General features: G+C 33.0%; 1 protein-coding gene across 4 annotated transcripts in view; it reads right to left on the reverse strand.

Moving 5' to 3' along the window:
* Positions 1-307: 307 nt before the first annotated feature.
* Grik2 (glutamate ionotropic receptor kainate type subunit 2) overlaps positions 308-25,992 on the reverse strand; it is a 560,382-nt gene continuing 534,697 nt past the window's right edge. For 3 of the 4 annotated variants that reach the window (XM_070011019.1, XM_070011017.1, XM_070011018.1), the window contains 2 exons: positions 14,633-14,883; positions 308-591 (listed from right to left, as the gene is read on the reverse strand). In XM_070011019.1, the coding sequence (XP_069867120.1) occupies positions 427-591; positions 14,633-14,883 (416 nt within the window). In that variant the 3' untranslated portion in view covers positions 308-426. Of the gene's footprint in view, positions 592-4,918; positions 5,006-14,632; positions 14,884-25,992 lie in introns of all 4 variants that reach the window. The other variant, XM_070011020.1, reaches the window with a different exon arrangement.

Genomic DNA, 25,992 nt, shown 5'->3' on the forward strand with positions numbered 1-25,992 from the left:
TATCACTACAATTTTTGCTGATTCTCAGTACTTTTTATTTGCTTAAAAGACTCTTACTTGCCATTGGGCATTGATATTCCATCTCCTGGCAACAGTTGGGCTTCAGAAGGAACCTGTAATTTCTCATTGGACTGCATTTGAAACCAGCCACAAAAATGCGTATGTAACATTCACTCAGAAGAAGGGAGAACCCATGATAAACAGTGTAACCCCGTGTTAACTTGGTTGATCCAGGATGCTTGTAAATCAAGTCTGATCATCGCAACTGCTCAGATCACAGAGTCTCTAGTTCATAGACACAGCGGCATGAGGTAACTCATTTTTATTTTGCACAGGTTGCATATTTCCACAGGAAACATTCTCGCTAAATTGTTTGGAAAAAAAAAAAAGACGACAGTTTGTGCTTGGGTGTTTGGCCTCCCAGCTTCATGCCATGGTTTCTTTACCTGGCAGCCTTCTGTCGTTAAATGTGTGCATGTTGATAACTTCTTCTGTTTTCACAATAACTGGGGCCTGCGGCTTGTGTTTTAGCCGACGCTGACACTTCAGAGATATCCTCAGCTCTTCTACCATAGCACTACAGAAGGACCTCTACAGAAGAACACAGAAAAAGTGAACATTACAAAACAGAGCTACTTCAAATGCCCCCAAGCAGTGTCAAAATCATTCTCAACAGACTTGCCAACACAGTAGCCTTGGAGGTATGGTAAATCTCATTATAAAGGTTATCACAAATTGTTACATTTTTGAATACAGAACACATAGTTGAAACATGCCAGCTAAGTGGTTTAGTTTAAAGAAAATTTCCACTTGATGAAATAAAGAGAAAAGAAAAAACAACCTCTCCGGTCATGAAGATGTAATTCATACATATTCATATTGAATTATATTTTTTCTGATGACACTATGTCAAATTGATTAGCATAGGACAGAATACTACCCTACAATTGAAATGCAAGTATACCCATATCTGTACCAGAAATCCACTGTTGAAATAAATGTACTGCTTTCCAATTCTTAAGATGAGATATGCAAATTTTCTCTAAACTTGGATTTTTTCCATTGTACATTTCAAAACAATGAAAACAGCACTCAGACAGACATAAAAGTATAAAAAATACTTTGTAGTAGTTAATTACATATTTTGTGATTATTCCTATAAAACATGGGTGATGATTAGAAACAAACATGATTTAATCAAATAGGACAAATTGTAACATTTTAAACATCTACAAACAAATAGTATTTAAATTTTGTCATCAATTTGAGATCTAGAATTCATCTCATGGTAAAGATAAGTGATTTTATATATGATATACATATGTTGATATATATCATATATATCTATATATGTATATTATATATTCCCATCGTTTTGGCAATAGATTTTTCTGTATCTTCTGTATATTTGGAGCTTGGTCTCCTTCTGAATCATACTTTGGAATCACAATGTATGAGCACAGAAAAAAAATAGTCTCTATTCCCATCTGTGGTTACGATACATGTGGGTTAGTTACACATAGATCAGATTCATGAACAAACTACAAATTACAGTTGAAACTCATATGGGCTAAGTCTCAAATTAGGGTCTTTTGTACAAGGACCAAAACTGTAAACAATGATCAAACAAGTGTACATGGATGAGAAACTTACACAACTCTAAAAAAGTGCTTTGAGAACATGATAAAATTAATCTAATAAGCATGGAAAGACCTATTGGTTGATTTAGGTGCTGTTACTTTACTCTTTATTTATCATACTGATTCCAAATTCATATAAGATAAAAAATGTAATGACACATATACATCTATATCTGTATAGGTAGATTATAATGTATAAAATTGAAGTTTTAAGTGTACTTAGAATGCATGTGCCTTTGTGACATTCATAACAATATTGTAAATTAATTAAATTTATATGTATTGGAGAAAGATTAATTAAGAAGAAGGTAACAACATTTTGCAGGTCACACCTGTAACTCTAACACAATATCCTGACACCCCGGTTTGGGCCCTGCTTTGGGATCTTTACATTTATATATGGCCATGTCTTCCCTTTTTTTTTTTTTTTTTTTTTTGCCAGTTCCTGGGTTTGAACTCAGGGCTTGGGTGTTGTCCCTGAGCTTCTTAGGCTCAAGGAGAATGCTCTACCATTTGAGCCACAGGCCACTTCTGGCTTTTTTGAGTAGTTTATCAGAGAGAAGAGTCTCATGGATTTTCCTGACCTGGATAGCTTCAAACCAAGATCCTTGCATCTCAATCTCCTGAGTAGCTAGGATAACAGGTATGAGCCGTTGGCACCCAGCTCTAGGTTTTTGTTTTTTGTTTTTCCCTTTATAGATTTTTTTTAAAACAATTTGTTTGGTGTTCCTCCAAACTCTGCCTATTGTGTTTCATCAGCAAGGGGACACTGTTAACAGGATAATCTCTCTTTTAATGTCAAATATTACTAGCATTTTCTTCTTTGAAAACAAGTGAGATCCCAATCTCCTGTTATCTAACTCATATTCTGACTTTTCTGATTCACCCTTTTGCCCCTCGCCCTACCAACTCTCTTTCTTTCCTTTCACACAGCTTTCTCTGCTTGGACATATTGCTTGTCTCCTTTGGTTATCCTTGCTCTGAAACCCTGCTGAGTTCTTTTATTCGGAACCTAGCTCCAACTTTATCCCTTAGCTCGGGATATGACTCAAGTTTTACCTTATTTAGAAAGCCCTTATTCTGGGCTCATTATTCTCACCCTGTTTAGTTTTATGCTCTCACTATTTTTAACTCATCATCATGTTTTTCTCGATGGCCTCCAGGTTTTCTATGTAACAATCTATGACTAAATTTTAAAGAATTTGCACACATGTACTCTTCAACTATTGATCAAGTTAATAATAACTACACTTAATCCTTATATTTTTATTCTTATTAACATATCTTTCTAATTCCAATTGTTGAAAGGGATTTCTTTTTCTTTTTTCTCTTAGAAGTTTAGCAGACTATAATGCAAAACTTTAGTGATTGTTTAATAATGAACTAGCAAAAACATTAATTTATTAGAAATTGTAATGAGTGATGATTAAATGCTGCTCATGAATTGTCCATTAACTACAGAGTCACTGCTATGCATTATTTATTCTGTGTTAAATTATACAATACTAATATTTATGAGTTGTACTTCAATTGAAGTATCTATATGTCATTTGGTTGTCAGAATATGGTCACACCTGTTTCTTGCTTAATACCTACTATTAGATGCAATTATTAAGAACATGATGATAATGATGATGAAGATGATGATGAAGACAACACGGTAGAAATGGAAAAATCTGACTCCAAAAGGGGGAGGAATACATAGTCTTGAGGTAACTTAGTCTTGGCTCTCTGTTGAAACATTTAACAGAAAATTGGTTAGATAATACAACATGGTGAGAAAGTGATTCCATTGACATCATAAAATGTTAAAGGATGTGAATGATCTTTACATTGTTGGAACAATAACTTTGATTAATCTGAACAAATTCCTTCAAATTTCTCATACCTTTACTTGGCAATTTCAACTTTCAGACATTTTATTTTTGGCTATATAAAAAAGAGAAACTAAGTAATGGATTTTCTTAGAAAAGGTCTTATAAATGTACAGAACTCCCAGCTATGGAATGACAATTTATTTCTGGTAATTGAGACTATTCAATGCCTAATACCTTGCATTATTTCAGACTATAAAACCATATATATTTAAGAAATTATATAAAATATAAAATTTGTAATGCTAAAATATAAGAAAGCTCCTCCAAAGCCCAGAATATTTTGATATTTTATAATTTTTAATTCTTAAGGTAATTAGATTTACAAATTAGAAACTATCTTAAAATTAAAAGATAATAATCCTCTTTACCATTTTAGACTTTTTCTATTTTATAAACTAATACATGAAAATTCTAGTCAAGAGTTTTTAATTAGTTCCATAATGTTATTTGCATAATGCAAAATATCATTTGATTAACTTCTATCTGAATAAGCTAAATTTTGCCAGTACTTATTTATTTATCATGTAATATCAGCCAATATGTTATGTTATTAATAAAATTACACAATGAGTTATTTGTTATTTAGAGAATAATTCAAATCCAATAAAACTTTGTTGACCTTAAGACTTGAGTAAGAATTTGGAATTTACAGGCAAATTAAATGGATTTAAAGATATAATAAAATATTACTTACTCGTTTACTAAGGCAAGCATTCTCCTTATTCTCCCTTCCCCCCTTCTTTCTCTCTCTCCATCTGTTAAAGTTCTAGAATGTAAATATAAATTACCTATCTTTATCTTGATACTGATTTGTGTATCTACAGTTGCAATCATATAGAATTGTGTTAGAGTCCTTACTCTTAGTGCATGTTGCCAAAGTTTTACCATCATCATTAAATAAAGTTTTAATTTGGTGTTATTCAAGAAAGAGATTGTTCTGCATACTTCAGATAATGTTTGGAAACTTCAAGGACTTTTACGAACTAGGGAAATAAGTCTTTAAAATGTTCTTGTGGACTTAACAGGTGTTTCCTAGGTTACCATAAATAAACAGGAGTAGAAGGGAGAAGAAAAGGAAGCAGGAAAGGAAAAACAAGGAGGGAGGGAAATAGGGAGGGAGGGAGGGAAGAAGGAAGGAAGGAAGGGAAGTGGAAGAGTGGGGGAAGAAGAAAGGGAAGAAAGAAGGAAGACAAAGAAGAAAGAAGAACTGGAGGAAGGGTAGGAGAGAGGAAGGGGGAAAATCTTTTAAAAATATTTCCCTATAGGGTGGAAATGGATACTATACATGGTGTCTTCAAATAAAGAGTAGTAGTCCTAAGAATGCAAACAACAGTAAAAATGGTTTTCCACATTTAGTTAACAAACTACAGAAAGAGAAAAGAAAGCCACAAGGATACTAACCATTATTAAAAACCTCTTTTAGTAACTTTCAAAAGTTTACTAAACAGTGTCTGGATGGTATGGTGGCACTAACCAAATAGAAGATTCCTGAAATGAAAATTTACATCTTTGAGCTGTTAGCATGTATAATTTCATTAAATAAGTAATACTCTTCATATTTTGCTATACTGAATGAATCAACCCATATTAACACAACCCTAATTCTTGAAATAGCAAAGTCTTGTAAATCTTACAAGTAAGAATTTTATAATAGTTACGTTGCCTTTTTAAAAAGCCCTTTGGCAGATAGAGTCTAATAAAACACACATATATAGTTCATAGGTATTTTCAAAAATATCATTGTTGGTATTACAGAATTATTGATTCTTCATAGTTTAACTTCCAACTTTATAGGTACATGTACATACATACTATGTCATTTGGAGAAGCACAGAGACATTAAATATTGTACATCTAGTTGGAAACGTGCTTCACCATGAAAACTGACATATTTCAATTTTACTTTTTTAAACCAGCAATGGATGAAAAAGTGAACAGTGCTTTTTGTAAATCTTAAGCTCATCTCAATGTTGAATAAATGTATTTATTTGTCACCAAAAATCATATAATATGTTACTATTAAATGCACACTGTTACATGACTCTTCATGGATAAAAATCTCTTTTATGTGTCTTGCTATGCTATAAGGGTAACTTAACAGTACTCCAGTTTTTACCTGGAAAAATTCCCAATAATTTTTGTATATGGTTCTTAGGGAATATCTGTGGAAATGGCTTTGAGCCGCTCTTATATCCTTCACTGTTGCTCAGGGTACTAATATCCACCAGTGTATATCAAAGAACATGCTTCATTGTTTGCATTTATCTTTTAACCAGTTTCTTATACCATTTTGAATACACAGGCAGTTCATTCTTTAACACCTCCAGTTACATTCTGACTCTACTGGCCAATTTGTTCAAGAATCGTGAATCAGATGAGGTCAGGGCAAGTCAAAATAGTAACTGTAAATATTTGGAGAAGGTTAGAGCTTATTAAATAATAACCTCACTAGATGAAATGGAATAAAACATGTGTAAGACATAATATCCAATATTTATATTGTAATGGTTATATTAAATAATACATTGATTTCTTTTCTTTTGATTTAATTATCTTTAATTGGCAACCTTAAAAACATATCAGCCGGGTGTTGGTGGTTCAGACCTGTAATTCTAGCTACTCAGGAGGCTGAGATCTGAGGATTGCGGTTCAAAGCCAGCCTGGGCAGTAATCTCTGTGAGACTCTTATGTCCAATAAACCACTCAGAAAACTGGAAGTGGCACTGTGGCTCAAGTGGTAGAGCACTCGCCTTGAGCTGAAGAGCTAAGGGATAGCTCCCAGGCCCAGAGTTCAAGACCCAAGACTGACAACAACAACAACAACAACAAAAGAAGAAACAAAGCACTAATGCTTACAGCAGAAGTCAGAACTGATCTAAGGCTACCTGATATAGCTACTGAAGCAAAGAGATCAGGAAAATGCCTGGTTAGGTGGGCATTGTTGGTTTGCACTTGTAATCCTACTGACTCAGGAGGCTGAGATCTGAGGATCAGAGTTCAAACCCAGCCCTGGCAGGAAAATCCCTAAGCCTCTTATTTCCAATTAACCACCAGAAAAACTGGAAGTGGTGCTGTGGCTCAAAGGCAGAGCACTAGCCTTGAGCAGAAGAGCTCAGAGACAACACCCAATCTATGAGTTCAAGCACCACAACCGACAAAAATTTAGAAAGAGAAAAGAAAAGAAAAGAAAAATGGCTGCTTAAAATACTCATACTCAAAAATATGTGGCAACTTTGATCATGATATTCAGTTTTATTCCAGCTATGATTTTCTAAATGTTATACTATTCACATAAGCCTTGAAGCAGTCAGTGATCCTGTTGCTTAATCAGTAAGGTTTTACAGAAACGAAAAAGTCAAGTTGCATATCCAGGTTAGGCACACACTGGTATCAGAGTTGGGACTGTTATCTTAACTCCCATCCTACACTTTCCTTACTCAAGCCCGCTTTGATCTCGGTCTCAGATAAGATTTTGCACCCAGATTCTGTTCTTGCTATATTTAATTTTTTCGCCTACTAAGTTACAAAGAAGACAGGAGAAATTTTGTTATCATTCTTAGTAAAATGAATTCGTAGCCTATATTATTTTATGATAAACATAAACAAATATTCTAAAAAATTAAAGAAAATTTGAACGTGATGAAAAGTTACTCAGTATTTTCATAATGCATTTTCCAAATACAATGAGACAGAGAAAAAATGGAACATCATTGCATATGTTTAAACTTCCTCTAGTTTAATTACAAAAGTTACTTTTCAAGGTCTGACAAGCTCTACCACCATTTTAGTCAATACAAAAGTAAAACACTTTAAAAAGCATTGTCAATAATCACATTTTTGCTGATAGTCATATGATTCATCTTTTCAAAACATCTAGATAATTAATGCTTAATTCTAAACAAGTTCTCTTCCAGTAAGATAAAGTTGTTACAAAGTAAGGCCTTTAAGGATGATAGAAATTATGCAAATGTAACAGCTTCCCTTTTATGCCAAGTTACTTGAACAAAACCTTGACTTATCTTGATTATCTGAACTTTGAAAATTTAAGATCCTATATCACATGAAAAGTGCGCATGTTGTTAGGGGTAATACCATTTGCATGTATAGATACATGCTGGGTGATATGATCAGTGTAAAATCTCTCTCTTCCTTTAGTATTTCTATAAAGAGAAACTATTCAAACACACTCTTCTAGCTTTTCCTAACATGGAAGATATTGTTAGTATCTATAGTTACCTCATTCTGCAATACCACACCAGAGCTTTTGCTTCCTATGTAAATGTAACATAGTACACACGTTTGTCCTCATTCCTCCTCTCACCCTCCCTCCAGCCCCCATTACTACATCCTACTCTTAAGCTCTATGAGATAAACTCTTAGATTCCACATGTGAATGAGGTCATGGAATAAATAATTTTTCTGCCAGCTTATTACAAACCTAAAAATATCTAATTTTATCCATGTTGTCTAAAATAACAGGATTTCATATCTTATTTCTTAAAATACTATTTAAAAAGAAGCTCATTTGGGAGGAATGGGGAATAATGATGAAAGGGGTGGTATTGAAAAAGGTACATTGAATTTATAAATGGATTTATTGAGTGGTAACTCTTTTGTACAACCACTTAATGGTGATAATATAAAATAAAATGGTTGATCCAGCTAAGCCCTGCAGCTAGCATTTAAAGATCCTAAGCTTTGTTCAAGTCAAAGTATAAATAAATTTGGTTCATGACTCTAGTTATTTTATTACTTTTTTAAAAAGGAAAGGGTAAACAGTTTTACACATGGAAAATTAAAATATGTTTGCAAGAACATAAACTCATCCTAAATAAGTTGGTAAGTGATACAACAATACGGATCAACGTATATAGCCTATTTTTCCAATTCAAATTCTTAATCTACATATTTTTTCAATAGACTTTGAGAAAAAAGTCAAGAAAAAATATTAAATATTCAAACTCCACTTTCTACAGTGTGCTTCAAACACTATTGGACTTGGTCTCTTTGACCTTGGGTATCAAGGTCTATCCTTGAGACACTCCTCCTCATCTGCATAATGTAGATGATAGCATTTTCATGGCTCTCTGAGATGTTTTATACCTAATGAGGTATTACATTTCTAAAATCTTTAAAGTCATTTGTAAAACTTAGATAGCAAAATTGTTATATGTCAAGCTATAATTTTAGTTTTGAACTGTTTTATATAGGAATAACAAGATTATTGATTATTAGAGACAATTGACATGAAAATCCTCTAGATAACTTGGTAGCAAGTTAGTAAGTAAAATGAAGAGAGGTATCTTATTTTATTGTATTTCATAAAAATACACATAAAGGTATGTTTTAAACATCTCCTGTTTAGCCCTTAGGTAAATTTTGTGTAGAAACTGAATGATGCTTTTCTCTTAATGACTGTGACATGAATACAATACAAAATTGACAATTCATCCAAACTTTACTCATAGTGGCTAAGTAATAAATACTCATTTATTTTTGAAGCTAAATTTTCTTCACAGTGAGCCAGCTTAAAGCTTTTAACCTTTGAAACAGAAAATGCAGTTAAAATTCCTTGCATTAAATGTAATATATGGATAGTGAAGATATTTTGTAATTTGTAAAATAAATATCATTGGGAAAATGATGTAAATGTTAAAATAAAATTTTACTGATAATTTCCTACAATGTCTACCATGCTTTCTTGAATAAATTTAATTTTTAATAAAACACTACTATTAAAATTAAACATTGTGAAGCAACTTTTAGGTAGGAATGTCAGGACAATACATTTTCTATGAAGTGCGGATTCAGACAGGTTTGAAATATGATTTCATAAGAAATAGGGTCCCTAGTCTTATCGATTTAATCTAAACATCGGCTTTTCTACTTACCAAAATGATAGTTTCATTTATTTGTGTTTCTATTGTTCTGGTCTATAGCCACCTTCTATTAATTTGAAAACAAACTCTATGTTCATCAACTATAAATGAAAATAGCATATATATCCTTTAAATTTTATTCTAAGCAATCAATGCCTAGGAAAGGAACTCTATTTACAAATTATTTTGCACAAGGTTTACCAATGGAAATTAGCAAAAATTACCTAGTCTAAAAGGGACAATGTCTTAAATAACTAACATAGGACTGAGATATTGTAATAATACATATTTTAAACATCCCAGAGAAAACTTAAATACAATGTTCAATATACACAGTCGATGTCTAAGCAAAAATTATCTCAGACATATTTATAAATATGCTTTAGAAAATGAAAATTCTTTTATGATCTTTTTTTCCTCAGGAAACTTAATTCATGATCAAGTCATTTAAGATACACAATCTGAACAAGAAAAATCATTTGCAATTACAGAAGGAATAAAATATTTTTAAAGGACCCTGACAAAATATATCAAACTAAGTTTGCTACTACTCTTGCTAAAAAGCCAAAGACAGAATTATGTATATCTTTTAAATGAGGATATTCTGTAATTAATAAGTCATTTAAATGGAAATTAATGAACAACAATCATACAATAATTTTATTAAAAAATTAAAGTATTCTAATTATTTTACAAAGCCAAGATACTATAGTAATTGCCAGAGAAAACAAAATTCTATATAAAAAATATTGATTTGAGGTATAAGCAAGTACATAATGAATAGACAAGACCTTTTCAACAAATATTTGTGCCAAAATTTTATTGCTATTCATACCTTAAGTATCAATATAGTCAAAGGATAAAAGGATAACCCAGAAGAAAATCAAATATAAAAGGTGTTTGTAGATTGGTATTTTTTCATATATATACACATATATATGTATATATAACACACACAAGAAAAAACCCCTTTGTGGTATCTTTCTAAATAGTAGGAAAAAATACTATTTATCAAAAAGTTTGAATAAATAAGATGTCATATATATTAGCTATATTACAGTTTTCATCGAAATAAAAGCCATTATTTTATAAATTAAGATAAAGCAACTTAAAATAATAGGCTTCACATTTTAAAATTTTCTAAGGCCCACAGATTTCAATTTTATTTTGTGATTTTATGTTTAGCTTGTTCTTATAGTAGGCTTAATTATCAAGCAACTTGGAGATAGGAGGAAGAATAGTTACTAAGATCTATGCATTCCTATTAATATTTTATAGCATAAAAGTTAAAAAGAACTTTTTATATTCAGAGTTGAATAATTATATTTCTTGTGATATTTTTCATCATCAACAACACTGGGGGAAGACTTACTAGTGAAATTTATTATCTACCAGTAACTTTATTGTGGTGATGCTACTGAGACTTTAACTCAGTGCCTGTGCTCTTACTTGGTTTATTTGCTCACAGTTGGCATTCTGCCACTTGTGCCACGCCTCCAATTTTTGTTTCTTGGTAGTTAACTAGAAATAAGTCACTTATATTTGCATGTTCAGAATGGCTTAGAACTGATTCTCAGATCTCTGACTCCTAAGTAGCTAAGATTTCAGGCTTGAGCCATACTGGGTACCTATCAGTTATTTTATTTATAAAACTATACTTAACTATTATATGTATATATTGTATCTGGCAGCAAATTTAGACTTTTTATTTTTAAAAATAAAATAATATCATTAAAATAATGTAACCAGAGAAGAAAGAAAAGAAGAAAAGAGAAAACATAATTAAGTAATCTGAGGTTGGAATATTTAATAACACATTCTTACTTAAAGTTGAATACATGAAACAATTCATTGTAGCTGTGGTTCTTAATAAATTTTGCTTGGTAATTTCACAAGGGTTTCCATCATTTTTAAAATTTAAGAGGTCAAAGACACAATCTAATAAATGTAAGTAAATTGGAAACTTCTGTTTGTACTCATGTAAATTTAATAATAAAACTAAAAATACCTTATGTTTAATTTAAACAAATCAAATAAATTATAAAACAGTTGTGTAATCCACCTGAAGACAATTTTTATGAAAAAAATGGAAAATTGAGCCAAAAATCCTAATCATGAAAATAAAAGATACAAAGGGTGTTGGGTAGGGTGAGAGAGGCGAGAGATCCCAGAAATAAATTAAAAACAAAACAAAACGACAAAAACCACTAAGAACTTGGCCTAAACGGAAGAAAATGTAACAGTTTAATAGAGTAAAGATGCCTCTAATCAGAATTTAAATATGAATTCAATAATGTACTAAGAAATTATGACAATGTACATAGGATTCATAGGGAAAAGATAGCTGGGCTTACTGATAGAAATGGGTTCATGTGAGAAAAGCATATTTTCCATCTTTATTGATAGGACAAGAATATGTAGAACGATAATAACAACCTGAGAGCAACTTAGCCAGAGAGAGGGAGGGAGGGGGGGTCCAATTTTTCATTAAATCCCTATTCAATCTTGTAAAATGATACTATGCTCATTTTACCTGTTGATTAGGTAATCCTTCTGGGAAATTGAATGCTCAATTTTATTTATTTATTTATTCATTCATTCACTCATTTATTTTTGTCAGTCATGGGGCTTGAACTTGGGGCTGAGCACTTTTGCTCAAGAATAGTGCTCTACCACTTTGAGCCACAATTCCACTTCCTAATGCCTAGTTTTTAATGTTTAATTTAAAATTAATGGCAAAATTTGCAAGGTAGGTAAAAAGACAAGCTTTTCTCCAGCCAAAATGAAAGATTCACTTTGGGAAATGGAAAATAATTTGACATAATTAAGAAAAGAAGATAAAGAGGAAAACACAAGTGCACAGGAACAGGTCCTGCATTGTCTCTTATGATAAATTAGGGATTTTGGTATTCATTAGGGAAGCTATCCAGATTGTGTGAAAGCATTGAGGAGAGTACTATAATATTTACTTAGTATCACTTAGTATTACAAGTATTCCCTCACTGCAACAGGCTCATCTGCTTAAAAAGATATACTAACTTCCTTTTAGTTATTTTCAGAAGGTCATATAGATCTGTAGAATTTCAAGTGGTCTACTTAGTATTTTAAAAACTCAACCATGTTGGTTGTACTTAATAACAATGAGATAAACTTAGTTTCAAAATTAAATGATCATACTCTTTCTTTATATTTTAAAAAGAATAGTGTTAGGGACATAACCTACATAAACCAAATGAACAAGACACCTTAAGATAAGGACAATTGAATACCACCACATATTGTCAGGCTCAATTTGTTTATTTTACCATCAAGATGTTACTTAAAAAAAAACATTACATATGGATGACTTGAGATTCCACTAAAAACTCAAATTCCTTGTATAAATTTTGTATATGAGCATTGAATAACCAAATATCACATTTATTGGTAAATTGTAGTAAAGTGGTAGTTGGTGAGATAATATTTTTTCTTAGTCTTCAAATTTAATCTCAAAGATAATTTTGACACTATAAAAGAAATAATGACACAAGAAATGTCCATAGTCTAATAAGTAGCCACAAGTCCAACAAATATTTGCCATGAGTACCCAGCCTTAGTGTACTAAGAAAATAAATTGTATGATATTCTGAAGTCTTCAAAATTTAAAAATATTTAAGAAGAGACAGTATGGGTTATCAAAATATTCATTTCTGTAATAAATATTTTGAAATATTTACAAATATTTCATTTATACATCTCAAGTACTATCATTAAATAGAAACAATTATGTAATTAAATTTCTGATTTCAAGAAGTCAGTATTCATGTTTGCAATGCCAAGGAAGACATTTTCAACTATGTTTTCCAACATAGTTTAGAAAGAAGGTCAAGTATTTCAAATAGTAGCACAATATGTTCCTTTGTAGCACTATTTGATGTATATATATATATATATATATATATATATATATACATATATATGTGTGTGTGTATATATATATATATATATATATATATACACACACACACACATTTTTTTTTGCCAGTCGTAGGGCCTGAACTCTGGGCCTAGGCATTGTCCATCAGCTCTTCAGCTCAAGACTAGCACTCCACAAGTTGAGCCATAGCACCACCTCTAGCTTTTTCTGCTAAGGAATCGAACCCAGGGCCTCATACATGCAAGGCAAGCACTCTACCACTGAGCTACCAGCCCTTGATATTATTTTTTAAATGCCACTTTTTTGCACTATGTATTTACCAATAAAATTTAATAAACCTTTCAGGCATTAAAGAGAATATAAACTCACTCTTATAGGTTCTATGATTAAGACAATAATTTTGGTTTCCATTAAAACAAAAAAAAGATGTTTACATACAAATAAACTGATAAAATGCTAATTTATACTAGGGCTATAAATTTACATACAAATTACAACATATATTCTCTAAAATGATTTTATATATTTCCTCATATTTTAAACACGAGGAAATTATAGAACTAGAAATATAGAGTTCAGGTTAAGTCACAAACTTTACAAGAATAGTATACAAAAGTATTTATACAAATGGCTAAATGTATTAAAATACAAAGAAAATTGTAAGTTTCAACATTTTTGAGGTGATACATATTCTCATAAAGACTCTGGGACAAGGCAATAAAAGACTCCTTATGAATAGTATTAAGTGGTATAAAAGAAACAACGTCTTTTCATACATTCATTATCATGGAAAAATGATAATTATTTCTAAATTTCTAAATTATTTCTAAGACGTTTTAACAACAAATTTAGTAGATATTTAAATGAAATATTCAAATTTTACTCCCTTGTTTGAAACGCTTAGGTAACTGCCTCTTAACATTTTCATCTGTTGGCGTCGTTTTTAATTTCTAACTAATTTCTGATTTCTGCTTCTTCATAAACTAATCCCTCCCACTAAACTAACTACAGTTAAATTCAACAAGTTTCTCCTTATTCAGAAATAGAAATAGCCATTCATTCAGAAACTGGCTACACCTGGATTTAAAAAAGAAAATCATGAGGATGATCAAGAGTTTTGTGAAATATGTTATATTTCACAAAAAATAATGCTTGTTGTGTGATGAATGACAGAAGACACTGGGAGCCACACTTTTAAGCATTCTCCTTGGTTTAAAAGATAACAACGCCCCTCCCAAAAAAAAAAACACCCACATCATTTCATTTGTGTTTTATCATAACAAAAATAAGTCTTTTAAATTGCAAGAAAGTAATATTTACCTTTTCTAACTGAGCGTTTTTTTTGGATTTGTATAAAAACTCTCCCACTGCCACAAAAACTGAAAGCACCAAGCCGGCTGCCAGAACAATGAAGATGCCACCGATATTCTGCACCCCCAGGGCACTGGCCTCCTTGCTTTCCTCCTCCGGACAGCCATTGCCTCTCCACCATTTCTCTTTCATCATGTGCAGCTTGCCTTCCTCCTGCAGCTGAAGGATTGCTATGGTGATTTTGTCTCGATATGGAGAACCTAGAAAAGGAGAGCTTAGGTTAACTATTTCCAGGAAAACAGAATTCCCCAATTAGAGGAATCGTTTGCTGGCTGGGATAAAGCAGAGTTAACCAAGAGGATGAAGGATGGTGAATAGGGTCGACGTACTTTCTATACACATATGAAAATGGAACACAGAGATATATTGGGATTGGATACGTGTGGAGGGAGGAGAGTTAAGTTTGATATATGCAGTCATAACATTCAGTTGCATAGCCCATGAAACTAAAAAAAGCATGAAGCGGGGAGAGTTGGCTTGGAAGGGATGGGAGGGAATGATGGAAGGGCTGTGACATCTATATTGATCAAGATGTATTTATAAACGAATTTGCCTAATGATAACTTCTGTATATAACCACAAACATAATAAAATGTCATATATATAGTATGTATATATGGACTTTGTCAAGGTTGAAATGAGGAGAGGAGAGCAGAGATTTCCCCAATGATTTGAAGTGTACCAATACTGAGCAGAAAAAAAAAAAAAAACAGCCAGAAAAACAGAAATGTACTAAGATGTTTAGACAGCCTTTCTTGATTTTGTTGGGTAACCTGGAATGTTGCCTTGAAGAAAAAACAATGTCTCAATCATTAAAGACAGGCACCTCAGAGCAGTTGTTCCTAGACTACTCACTAAGTAAAAATTCTCAAAGAAGATTTGTTCATATCCAGATATAGCCCAATGAAATAACCTAAAACTAGAGTCTAATAAAACCTTCTATTTTAAGGTATAGTGTAGGAAAATGGGTTTTCCAAGATTAAATAAAATAATATAATGTAGTCATGGTTAAAAGCTGAATTCAAAGATAACTAATGTTTTCCTGATATCTGTGGCTCCATTTGCTATTTATGTGGATAAAACATCACAGGTTATTTAGATGTAAGATGTAAAATATTCAAAAATAGGAATGGTGATCTAATACCTAATTCATGGATCTTAGGATTGACACTGAAGTTTTTTTTTTGTTTGTTTGTTTTAGTCATTATATGCTTTAAGAAAATATTATTGTCAGTGAAAGCAACAATATGAATAAAATGTAATATTTGTTTGCGAGGGTTTTCCTATGCACTTGAAGCTACACCATAAGTAATCTTTAGTAATAAGATGTCCAGAAGCATAGAAAAGTATTAAATAGCAAGCATGGTTTAACATTTATCCCAAGAGATTAGTCTTATTATCCTCTCCCACCTAGAAATAACCTGCATCTGAAGTTTTATTGACTTTGCTAGAACACTATACGTCATATTCTATTTTTCTGCAGAAATTTACACAGCAAGTTTTCCTACTTACAGAAAATGCCAAACATTTCAACTTTTATTTAATGTGGCCTGTGATTATATCTGCATCTATAGATGTTGTTTGGCAAGAATAGATAAGTTGAAAGAAAGGGAGAATCATATGAAGTAAGTTTCCTGTTGGAAAAGCACAATCCTTACTTCATTAGAAAAGATAGAAGCCATTGCTCTCTGTAAAACACATATCACAGCTTTAAAAAAAAGGAGCAGAACCCATTTCATGTAATTAGAACTGCCTTGCAATTTTTATCTTTCAAGAATTGAACGTTTTAAGGGTATTTCTTTTGCCTGGTTTGTATCAAATACTAATGCTCACTAAGAATTCACCCATCCTTCTCAATTTCTGCAAATTTAGATATTTTCCTGGATATTTTCTTTCTCTCCTGATCATAGTTCCACCTGATAAGCACCCTAATTCATCCACTACTATTTTCCTGTCTAGATGTAACAAATTCCCTAGGATTACATTAGAATGTCTATGGAATGAAATATATAACCCCTGTGTCTATTCAATCACCAAATCCATCTAGTTATCCATCCATCTACCCTCCAACCATCCATCTACCAATCTCTTCAAATTCTGTGCAATTATGTGCATACTCAGAGGAACATTATATCTGATTAATAGCATTCCTCTGTTAATATAAAAGCAACCATCTTATGTATCTTGCCTTTCTGATGTAACAACACAACAAATTAGGTCTATCATGTTGAACCATGCTTTTTTCTACAGTCAGTAATCTACAGTATCTAAGTTAATACAGTTCAATAGATGGGTCAGGCTAGATCTGAAGTCAGTATAGTCAAGTCTTATTCTCAAATAAGCATTCTTCTTGGCTTTGGTGTTTTGTTTGTTTGTTTGTTTGTTTTAGCTCATGACCTCATGTTCACCATGGCTTAAATGTTCACCTGGTACACTACTACTTGATCCTCACCTCTGGTCCTGATCTTTGCCAGTTATTTGGGGAACCAAAAGTTCAGACTAGCCAGGTAAGCTTAGAATGCAGCCTCCCTGAGTAGGATTAAAGGTGTGACCACTGGCATCTAGTTACAAATAGCTGTTATTACTATTGTTTTTGTCCTCAGGAGACAATATTCAATTTGTAAGGGGGCTTCTTTTATGTAAAACTAGTTTGTTAGTCTTGGTTTTTCAGTTAGAATCACAGTATCTGAAATAAACAGTGTGGTGAGAGTATTTGTAACAAATGGTTGCATCTGGGTAACACAAAGATGTAGGAATTTTTGTGTAAACACAATTGTAAGAAAGATTGTGGTTACTTTTTAGTTGGGTAATAGGCCAACTAAAAAAACAATGTAGAAAAAAATCTCAATCCAGTTAAGTATGTTGTGAGTGCTCTTTTCCGTCTCCTGACCAATATTGAAAGAATAATATATTATTGTCAAATTACCATAATTACTTAGCTGCATTGGGATGTTTGTGCTAATATCTTCAAATAAAATATTCAATGTTTGCAAGCACCAAGCAACCTACTAAAAGCTTTACTTCTTAGCAAATGACAACATCTCTTATTTTTGTGTCAGCTGAGCTTCCTGTTACCAGTAATGACTGTGAATATTAAAATATACCATGGTTAGAAAACCTCAGGACACTTTCTTGGACATAGTAGCTTATATTTCACTTATCAAGACATTTAAAATTAATATGCATAATTTACATTTAAAATTAATATGCATAATTTTGAGTTTTTAACAATACACATAATCAATGTCAGAAAATCACTTAAGTTTTACTTAGCTTTCTATCATTTATTTAGTTCAAGGTTTTTTTTTTTTAAGGAAAGGTGTTTCAACAATGAATTGTTATGTCTTCTATACAATTCTAGCAGAAGTCAAATGTGGACTATAATTTCATCAGATTGAGAAAGCTCAAGGACATCTGAGATGAAAAAGCAAAGATATCTTTCATTCTCCTTGTGGAGTGAATAGCCATGCACTTAGCCCTAATGAAGTGATCAGTCATTAGTTAGTTTGATAGATGTAGGTTAAATTTTTCTCTATACCAATTCTATAAGCCAGCAAGCAAGAAACTGTCAGCACTAAAGGTAAATTTAGAGAAGCGAATGACTAATACTGTATGCTTGCCTTAAGAAAAAGGTGTTTTTTTCCCCTCAGAATACTGTAGATCTAACAGGTAAAGAACTGAGGGAACTATCAATATGTCTTCTATCACCAGCACTAAAGCAACTTAACGTGGATCCTCACATGCTCTGAGAGCAGACAATCACCGTGAATGAAGAAATATACACAAGTATGTGGAAAGGTGCAATGTCCAGAGATGATGGGGTGCATTCCAGTTCCAGTTTTACTAAACCTCAGAACTTTAATAGAGGTTCCATATGTTTTCATTATTAGGGAGATCATTGGAGATATTGGTTTGAAAATTCTGTATATTTTAAATGCAAGCTAGTATGCAATTTGGGAAAAAATAATAAAGAATAAGCCGAATTTAGCTCTAGTGTCTTCATTATGCAATCTCTGACATTTAGTTTTTCTTATACTCTTCCTTTTCTGAGAATTTAATCATTTAAACATATTCTATATGCATAGTAGTGAACTATTATTTTTCCTAATTATCTGTTTTTGCAAGTTAACAAATCCAGTCTACATGGTAGAAAGTGTTCTAATTTGAAAAGAAAGATGAAAGAGACAGGAAAAATGGAGAGAAAGTAGGGAGGGAGGGAGGGATGGAGAAAGGAAGGAAAGAAGAAAGGAAGGAAGCGGTGAGGGAGAAAGGATGGAAGGAAGAAAGAAGGCATGTATAGTTGACTGAAGTGTTTTCATGTGGCAAATGCTTAAGGTCCAAAGCATAAAATGAACCTTCCCTCCTCAATTCCTCCTCTTCTTCCCTTCCTTCTCTCTCTTCAGTCCCACTGTTCTCCCTTTTCCTACCTTCCTTCTTTGTTGTTTCCTTCCTCCCTTGCTTTTTCTTTCTCTTAATCCTTTTATTCTTGCATTTCTATCCCTTTCCCTATCCTTGTCTTTTCCTTTTCACTCTTTCTGTCACCATTTACTTTTGTTTTCCCTTTAATTCCTTCCCTCCATTCCCTTTCTTGAATTTCATTCCCTCCTCTGCTCTCCTCCCTTTTGTCCTATTTTTCATCCCCTTTCTTCCCTCCCTCCTATCAATTTTAAGTGATTTACTTTAAGAATGCAGCACATGGGGCTGGGAATATGGGTCTGTGGTAGAGTGCTTGCCTAGCATGCATGAAGCCCTGGGTAAGATTACTCTGTACCACCTAAACAGAAAAAGCTGGAAGTGATGCTGTGGCTCAAGGGGTAGAGTACTAACCTTGAGCAAAAGAAGCTCAGGGACAGTGCCCAGGCCCTGACTTCAAGCCCAGGACTAGCAAAAAAAAATGCAACACACATGTAGTAACCTAATTAATTCTAAATTTTAACCCAGCTATACACCATTTACTGATATATTCATTCTAATGATGCCACTTAAATTCTCTGTACAAAGTTACAATTTCATGTAGCAACATTACTTGAATCTGTCTACATAATATAGGAATAATCAAGCCAGTGCAAGCCATATTGCTTTAAATTCTGAGACTTATTGAAAGCTTTTTGTTACTATTGTTCAGCATGTTGTCTACAATGTGCTTTAATGAGACATGCCCAAATCAGTCTTTCCATACTGGCAATTTCCCATCCATACTCATGAAAGTTTCTTTTCCATAGCATATTTTTGCATGGTTTGATCAATGAAACATAAGCAAGGGAGCTGGAAGCTTGAGGTTCGCCTCTATAATATGAGCTTCTTAGGAAGATAAGATGTGGGGATAAGATTGGAAGTCACTCTCAGTAAGAAAAGTCCTCTAGACTATTCCAATTCATCCAAAAATACAGGATTGTCAGTGTGATAGTGCCAATTGGGAGAGGAAAAAACCAAGCAAGAGCTTGAGGCTGTGAGTTCAAACCACAGTAGAAGCAAATTAAGTAATTAAGAAATGAGGTGACTTTTTTCCATCAATATCTCTTCTAAAACTCATACACCAGTATTTTCTGAACCTGTGTTTTGTCACTTTGGGGAAATGTATCTGGGTTTCATTATGAGTGACTTCTTAATCAAAGGATCCTGAGTAGTATCATAAAAAATTATATATATATTTATATATGTATATATTTGCTGCAATTTTGCTTAACATATTAGAAGATTAAGACTTCCAACTTCCAATTTAAGGACAAAATAGAAAAAAGGCCAATTTATATATACTGTACAATCTTCTTAAATTTAGTATCTGTAAAGTGACTGCATCAATTATTATGCAGTTGATTAATTTGAGACATCCTTTAATTATAAGAACCATGTGCTAACTTAGGGACTTTCAGTGCACAATTCTTCATGTTTGTAGTTGTTATAATAGTTACTTTTAGGGAAATAAAATTTTATTGCATCTATTGATGACCCCCAATATTCTTTCAAATTGAATTTTCACTTCCTTAGAAATAATAATCTCTACATATTGTAAGCCACTGCTTACATTTGGTCTCACACTCAGAAATAGGAGATTCCTTGTTAGATTTTCTGCTTGGTCTCATCCCTATATCCTTCTCCCTGTCTTTGAATTCACATGGTGTGGTACTAAAGCAAGCAAGTTGTATTTCCATCTCCTGCTCCATGGTTTCACAGACCTTTATCCTATGAGAATTGGTATCAAAGTGAAGACTTTATGCCTGGCTTCCAAGTTTCTAGAAGATTACTTTGAGAGGCAAAAGTAATAAGAATTATTTAATCCATGCATATGCCAAAACTAATGAAACTATTTTTGAAAGAAAGAAAATTACATGGTTTTTGTTCTGCATTCAGCCTCTAAATATTCTATCTGAAGTCTATCCTGGAACTGGTGACTCACACCTAGAATCGTAACTACGGAAGATGCAGAGATTCAGAGGATCACAGTTTAAAGCCAAACCAGATAAAATGTTGGTGATATCCCATCTCATCAGAAAAAAAAAGTAAGCATGGTACGTGTATCTGCCGACAGGAAGTAAAATTAGAAGGATGTGGTCCAAGAAGGGTTAGACCTTATCCCAAAAGGTATTGGGTATATGACTCAAGCATTAGGGACTAGCAAGTACAACCCCCTCAATTCAAACCCCAGTACCATAAAAAAATACAGGTACAAAAATAATCTAGCCAGGCATAGGGGATTCATGCCTATAATGCTAGTAACTCAAGAGGCCAAGACCAGCAAGTGGCAGATCAAAGGCATTTTGAATAGAAAAGTTTGCTAGATACTATTTCCAAAATAACTAGCAAACCCAGGCAGGAAATCAACCCCTCAAGGGATGAATGCATCAAGAAAATGTGGTATATACACAATGGAATTTTACTCATTTGTTCAAAAAAATGATACTGCACCATTCATAAGGAAATAGAATTGGAACAGCTGGGAACTGGTGGCTCACATCTGTAATCCTAGCTACCCAGGAGGTTGAGATCTGAGAATTCCTGTTCAAAGTCAGCCCAGACAGGAAAGTCCATGAGACTCTTATGTACAATAAACCACCAGAAAAGAGGAAGTGATATCATGATGCAAAGCGGTAGAGCACTAGCCTTTAGCACAAATGCTCAGGGACAGTGATCAGGTTCTGAGGTCAAGCCCCAAGATAGCATTCTTTCCATGATAAAATCTTTTAAGAAGATTAGAAACTTTTGAGGAACCTCCATACTGCTTTCCAAAGTGGTTGAACAAGTTTACATTCCCACCAACAATGCAGTAGGGTTCTCTTCTGGCCGCATCCCCTCCAGCATCTGTTGTTATTAGAGTTCTTGATTATAGCCATTCTAACTGGAAAATGTGTTATATACACACAATGGAATTCTATGCCTCCATCAGAAAAAAAGGACATTGCCCCATTTGTTAGGAAATTGGAAGACTTGGAAAAAATTATATTAAGTAAAGTAAGCCATGCCCAAGGAAACATAGGCCCCATGGTTTCCCTTATTTGCAATAACTAGTATGAGACAAGCAGAAAAGGTTGGATAAGTTGATGTCAGGCGAAATGAACCCACAGGTAAGGACTCAAGTGGTTTATTTTCTTGCTATTGTTTTTAACATATTTATAGGGTGATTTTTTTTGTTGCTTTGTATGCCCCTCCCCTACGGTATAACCCTTGTTTTCACTGTATTTGATGTTGGTATAATTTGTGGAGGGGAAGGGAAAAAACAAAATGTGTAAATATGGACACAGGTGGACCCATTGCAACAATGAGATGTACAAATCGTTATGTTGAATAAAGAACTTTACAACTTTGGTGTGGGGAGGGGAAGCTGGGAGGGCAGGGATGGTAAGTGGAAACTAAAGAGGAGATAACAATGCTTGATAAGAAATGTACTCATGTAATTGTAACCCCTCTGTACAGTACTTTCACAATGAAAAAAAAAACTTATTAAAAAAAAAGATCAGAACCATGCACATTCTCTTAGTGGTGGCTGAGCTTTATTATCCTTCAAAGCACCTATATGGTCCATCCTAAGAATTGCTAAGTCAAATGCAATATTTAAATTTCAGATTGCATTTTATATTACTGAATTCCCATTCTCATATTTTCATTTATTTTTTAGTGTGGGGCTTGAATTAAGAACCTGGGCACTGTCCCTGAGCTCTTTTGTTCAAGGCTAGCACTCTACCATTTTGGCTCACAGCTCCACTTCTGGTTGTAGATAGTTAATTGGAGGTAATAGTCTCATGGACTTTTCCTGCCTGGGCTGGATTTGAACCTCAGACCTCAAATGTCAACCTCTTGAGTAGCTAGGATTACAGGCATGAGCCACCAGAGCCCAACAGTCATTCTGTTCTAAAACTTTTACTTAAAAAAAAACATTGACATGCATATTTGTATTTGTGGTATACATGACATTTTGGAGTTTATTTTTTGAATAACTTTTATAGCTAATTAGTATATTCATCACTTCACAGTTAAATGTTTTTGTGAAGAGATCATTTCATAACCACTGTCAGTATTTTTTCAAGTACAAATAGCACAAATGCATTCTATCAGTTATTAGAAAACATTATTAGAAAATCCTTTAGAATTATTGTACTTTTTTGTCTTCAAATTGACAGATAAGACAGCATGTGTTTATCACGTACAACATGAAGATGGTTTGAAGCACATGTTTATTTTGGCATAACTGAATCATCTTTGGCCATACATATGTTCTTACTCAAATGCTCTGAATGTAATAAACTTATTCTCCTTGCCACTCGAGTATGTTGACATTACTATATCTATTTGAAGAGAAGGGCAGTGAGTCTCAGGGTAGGGCCATAAATTTTCCTAGTATTTAAAAAAACAAACAAGGATTTTCCACAATTCATCTGAATATGAAGGCCAAGGATACTCTGCATACTAAGAATAAACTTAACACCTCGATTTGTTGGAGTTTCTAGTAAAAGTGATTCATTGTACTTAGTCAGCTTGATCAACTGAAGGATGACTGTCTGGCACAGTCAGACAGGGATAATTTTAAACAGAGTTTATATCCATAGCCTTGGACTAAATGAATTAAATGATCTAGTCTTTGTGTATAAAAGATATCCATACTAGCCCTGATGTTATGTAAATTATCTCTTTCCTCATTGTGTGGATACCACTTGGTCATAATTTATAATATTAATGAAGGCTGTTTTCACTGGTGCTCTCAATTCATCAAATTCCCCTTGGAAGCTTTCTAGATTCTGGCATGCCAGAGTCTGTAGGGAGTATTTGTGGAGTAGGCAACACTTATTGAGACCCTCATCTGTTTTCACTGACACGCAATCTAGATTTTAAAAATTATCCCAGGAATGCACAGCTTCTACAGGTATAATTTGACTTAAAAAAATTTTAATTCCTGAAAATTATTAGATCTCAATTTATCCTTAGCAAAATCACATCAATAATTTTAAAATTATCCTGCTTATACAAAAACAAAATAGAATGCATTTTAATGGCAGGGTTGACCTGCAGAAACATGAATAATTTGCATCAATTTTTGTGCATTATGTTAAACTAATGAAGACAAATGTATGCATTCATTTTAGTAAAGTTGAAAAGCTGAAGGCCAGCAATTTTATGCATCTATAATGATGAATATTACAGTACTTATTACATGATGAATTGGGAATTCTAGAAATGGATGGTGAGTAAAACTAGGAGGAAACATGCTTCTCTTGCTGATTTCTAGTTTTGTAAACCCTGCCATCTGCCTCAAACAAAAAATATTCCTCCTTGGGTACCAGTTTTATGTCTCATACTTTATCAAATAATGAGAAATAAAGATGTAGTACATTTCATGTATGCAACATTAGAGAATAAAAATAATGAAATGTCACATTATTCAAATGTCAAGGTAGATCATTTCCACAATAGTCAATGGTATAACCCTTTCTTACATGTTTTACCTTAGGCTGAGTATGGATAAGGATGTTCTGATGAACTAAAACTTGCATGAGACTTATTAACAGGATTACTCTCACTATGCATACTTTATTATAAAAGTATTATTGATTTATAATAATTATTTCTGGTTGCTCAAACAAACTGACTTAAGAAACCAATCAAGCCACAGGAAAAGCAAACACCACAAACTGACCAGAGACTCCATTAAGACACTGGTTATGGACACAGGGGAGAAACAGGATCTTCCCATTCTCCCCCCCACCACCACCAAAAAAAAAAAAAGAAAGCTTTTTTGTACCTATTTTTAATTTTGATTTTTTAAATTGTTTTCTATTAATCTTTTTTTCTCTCATAATTTTTATTTTAGGTGTATACGTGTGTGTGCTTTTTTATCTCTTCTGATTTTTTGTTCTGTTTTTATTATTCTTTTCATTTTTTTCTCTTTCTTTCTTTTTTGCGTGACTTAATTGCTGATCTGCTCATCCCCAGATATACACCTGTCGTCAATTATGAGACTTTATACCCAAGTGGATACACACTTAATCCAGAAATATATTACTCAATTCACAGCTCTTAGGCTTAAATTCTTTAATAGCAGTATTATCCCTTTATACCTATATAATTTTAATGTAACTAATTTTAAGAATTTTTATTTTTTAGTTTTTCATGTCTCCTTTCTATCTCTCCCCTGCTCTCATCCTATCGTTCTTCTCTCAATATCATTTCCTTAAACTTACATATTTTCAAAGTGTTTCAATTTTTAAATTTAAATTTTTGTTTTTTCATTTTTCTTGTTTTTGTTTTTAATCACCCTCCTATCATTCTGTCCAATCCATTTCCCTCTCTGAGATTAGGACTTGGTTAAATTCACTCTCCTTTTACCTCTCCACAGCCCTCTGATCCTATTTTCCCCCCACATTTCTGCCTAAACCTAATAATTTCTGGTTTGCCAAATCCTTCTTTGCCCTTCTTAGGCCATTAATCCATAGTTGTTTGATGCTGAATAGATTGTATGTGTTGAACTAGATTGTATCTACACCCTTTTGACTCTACAACTACAGGACTTTGGTTGATGCCTGCCTTAAAATAGTGTTCTAGCATAAAATTGGTGTTACATTCATAACAAATGGTCAGAACAAGCTGGGAAAACAAAAGAAAAATAGCAAGTCTGGGTATCTCAACTCCCACTCATGATAATCAGGTGACAGAAGAGTTAATGAATAAACCAAAGGAGAGTTCCCAAAAGCTCTACAAACACTATTGGTAAACATGGTGAATGAAAAGATTGAAAACCTTCAAAGGAGTCAGTGTGAGCGTGATAGGGAGAGAGAGGAGGCAAATCAAAGATTAATACAGCAATCTCGTGAGCATGAGGA

The sequence above is a fragment of the Dipodomys merriami genome, unplaced genomic scaffold, assembly GCF_024711535.1.
Source record: "Dipodomys merriami isolate MVZ:Mamm:240054 unplaced genomic scaffold, mDipMer1.0.p SCAF_8, whole genome shotgun sequence".
NCBI lineage: Eukaryota > Metazoa > Chordata > Mammalia > Rodentia > Heteromyidae > Dipodomys > Dipodomys merriami.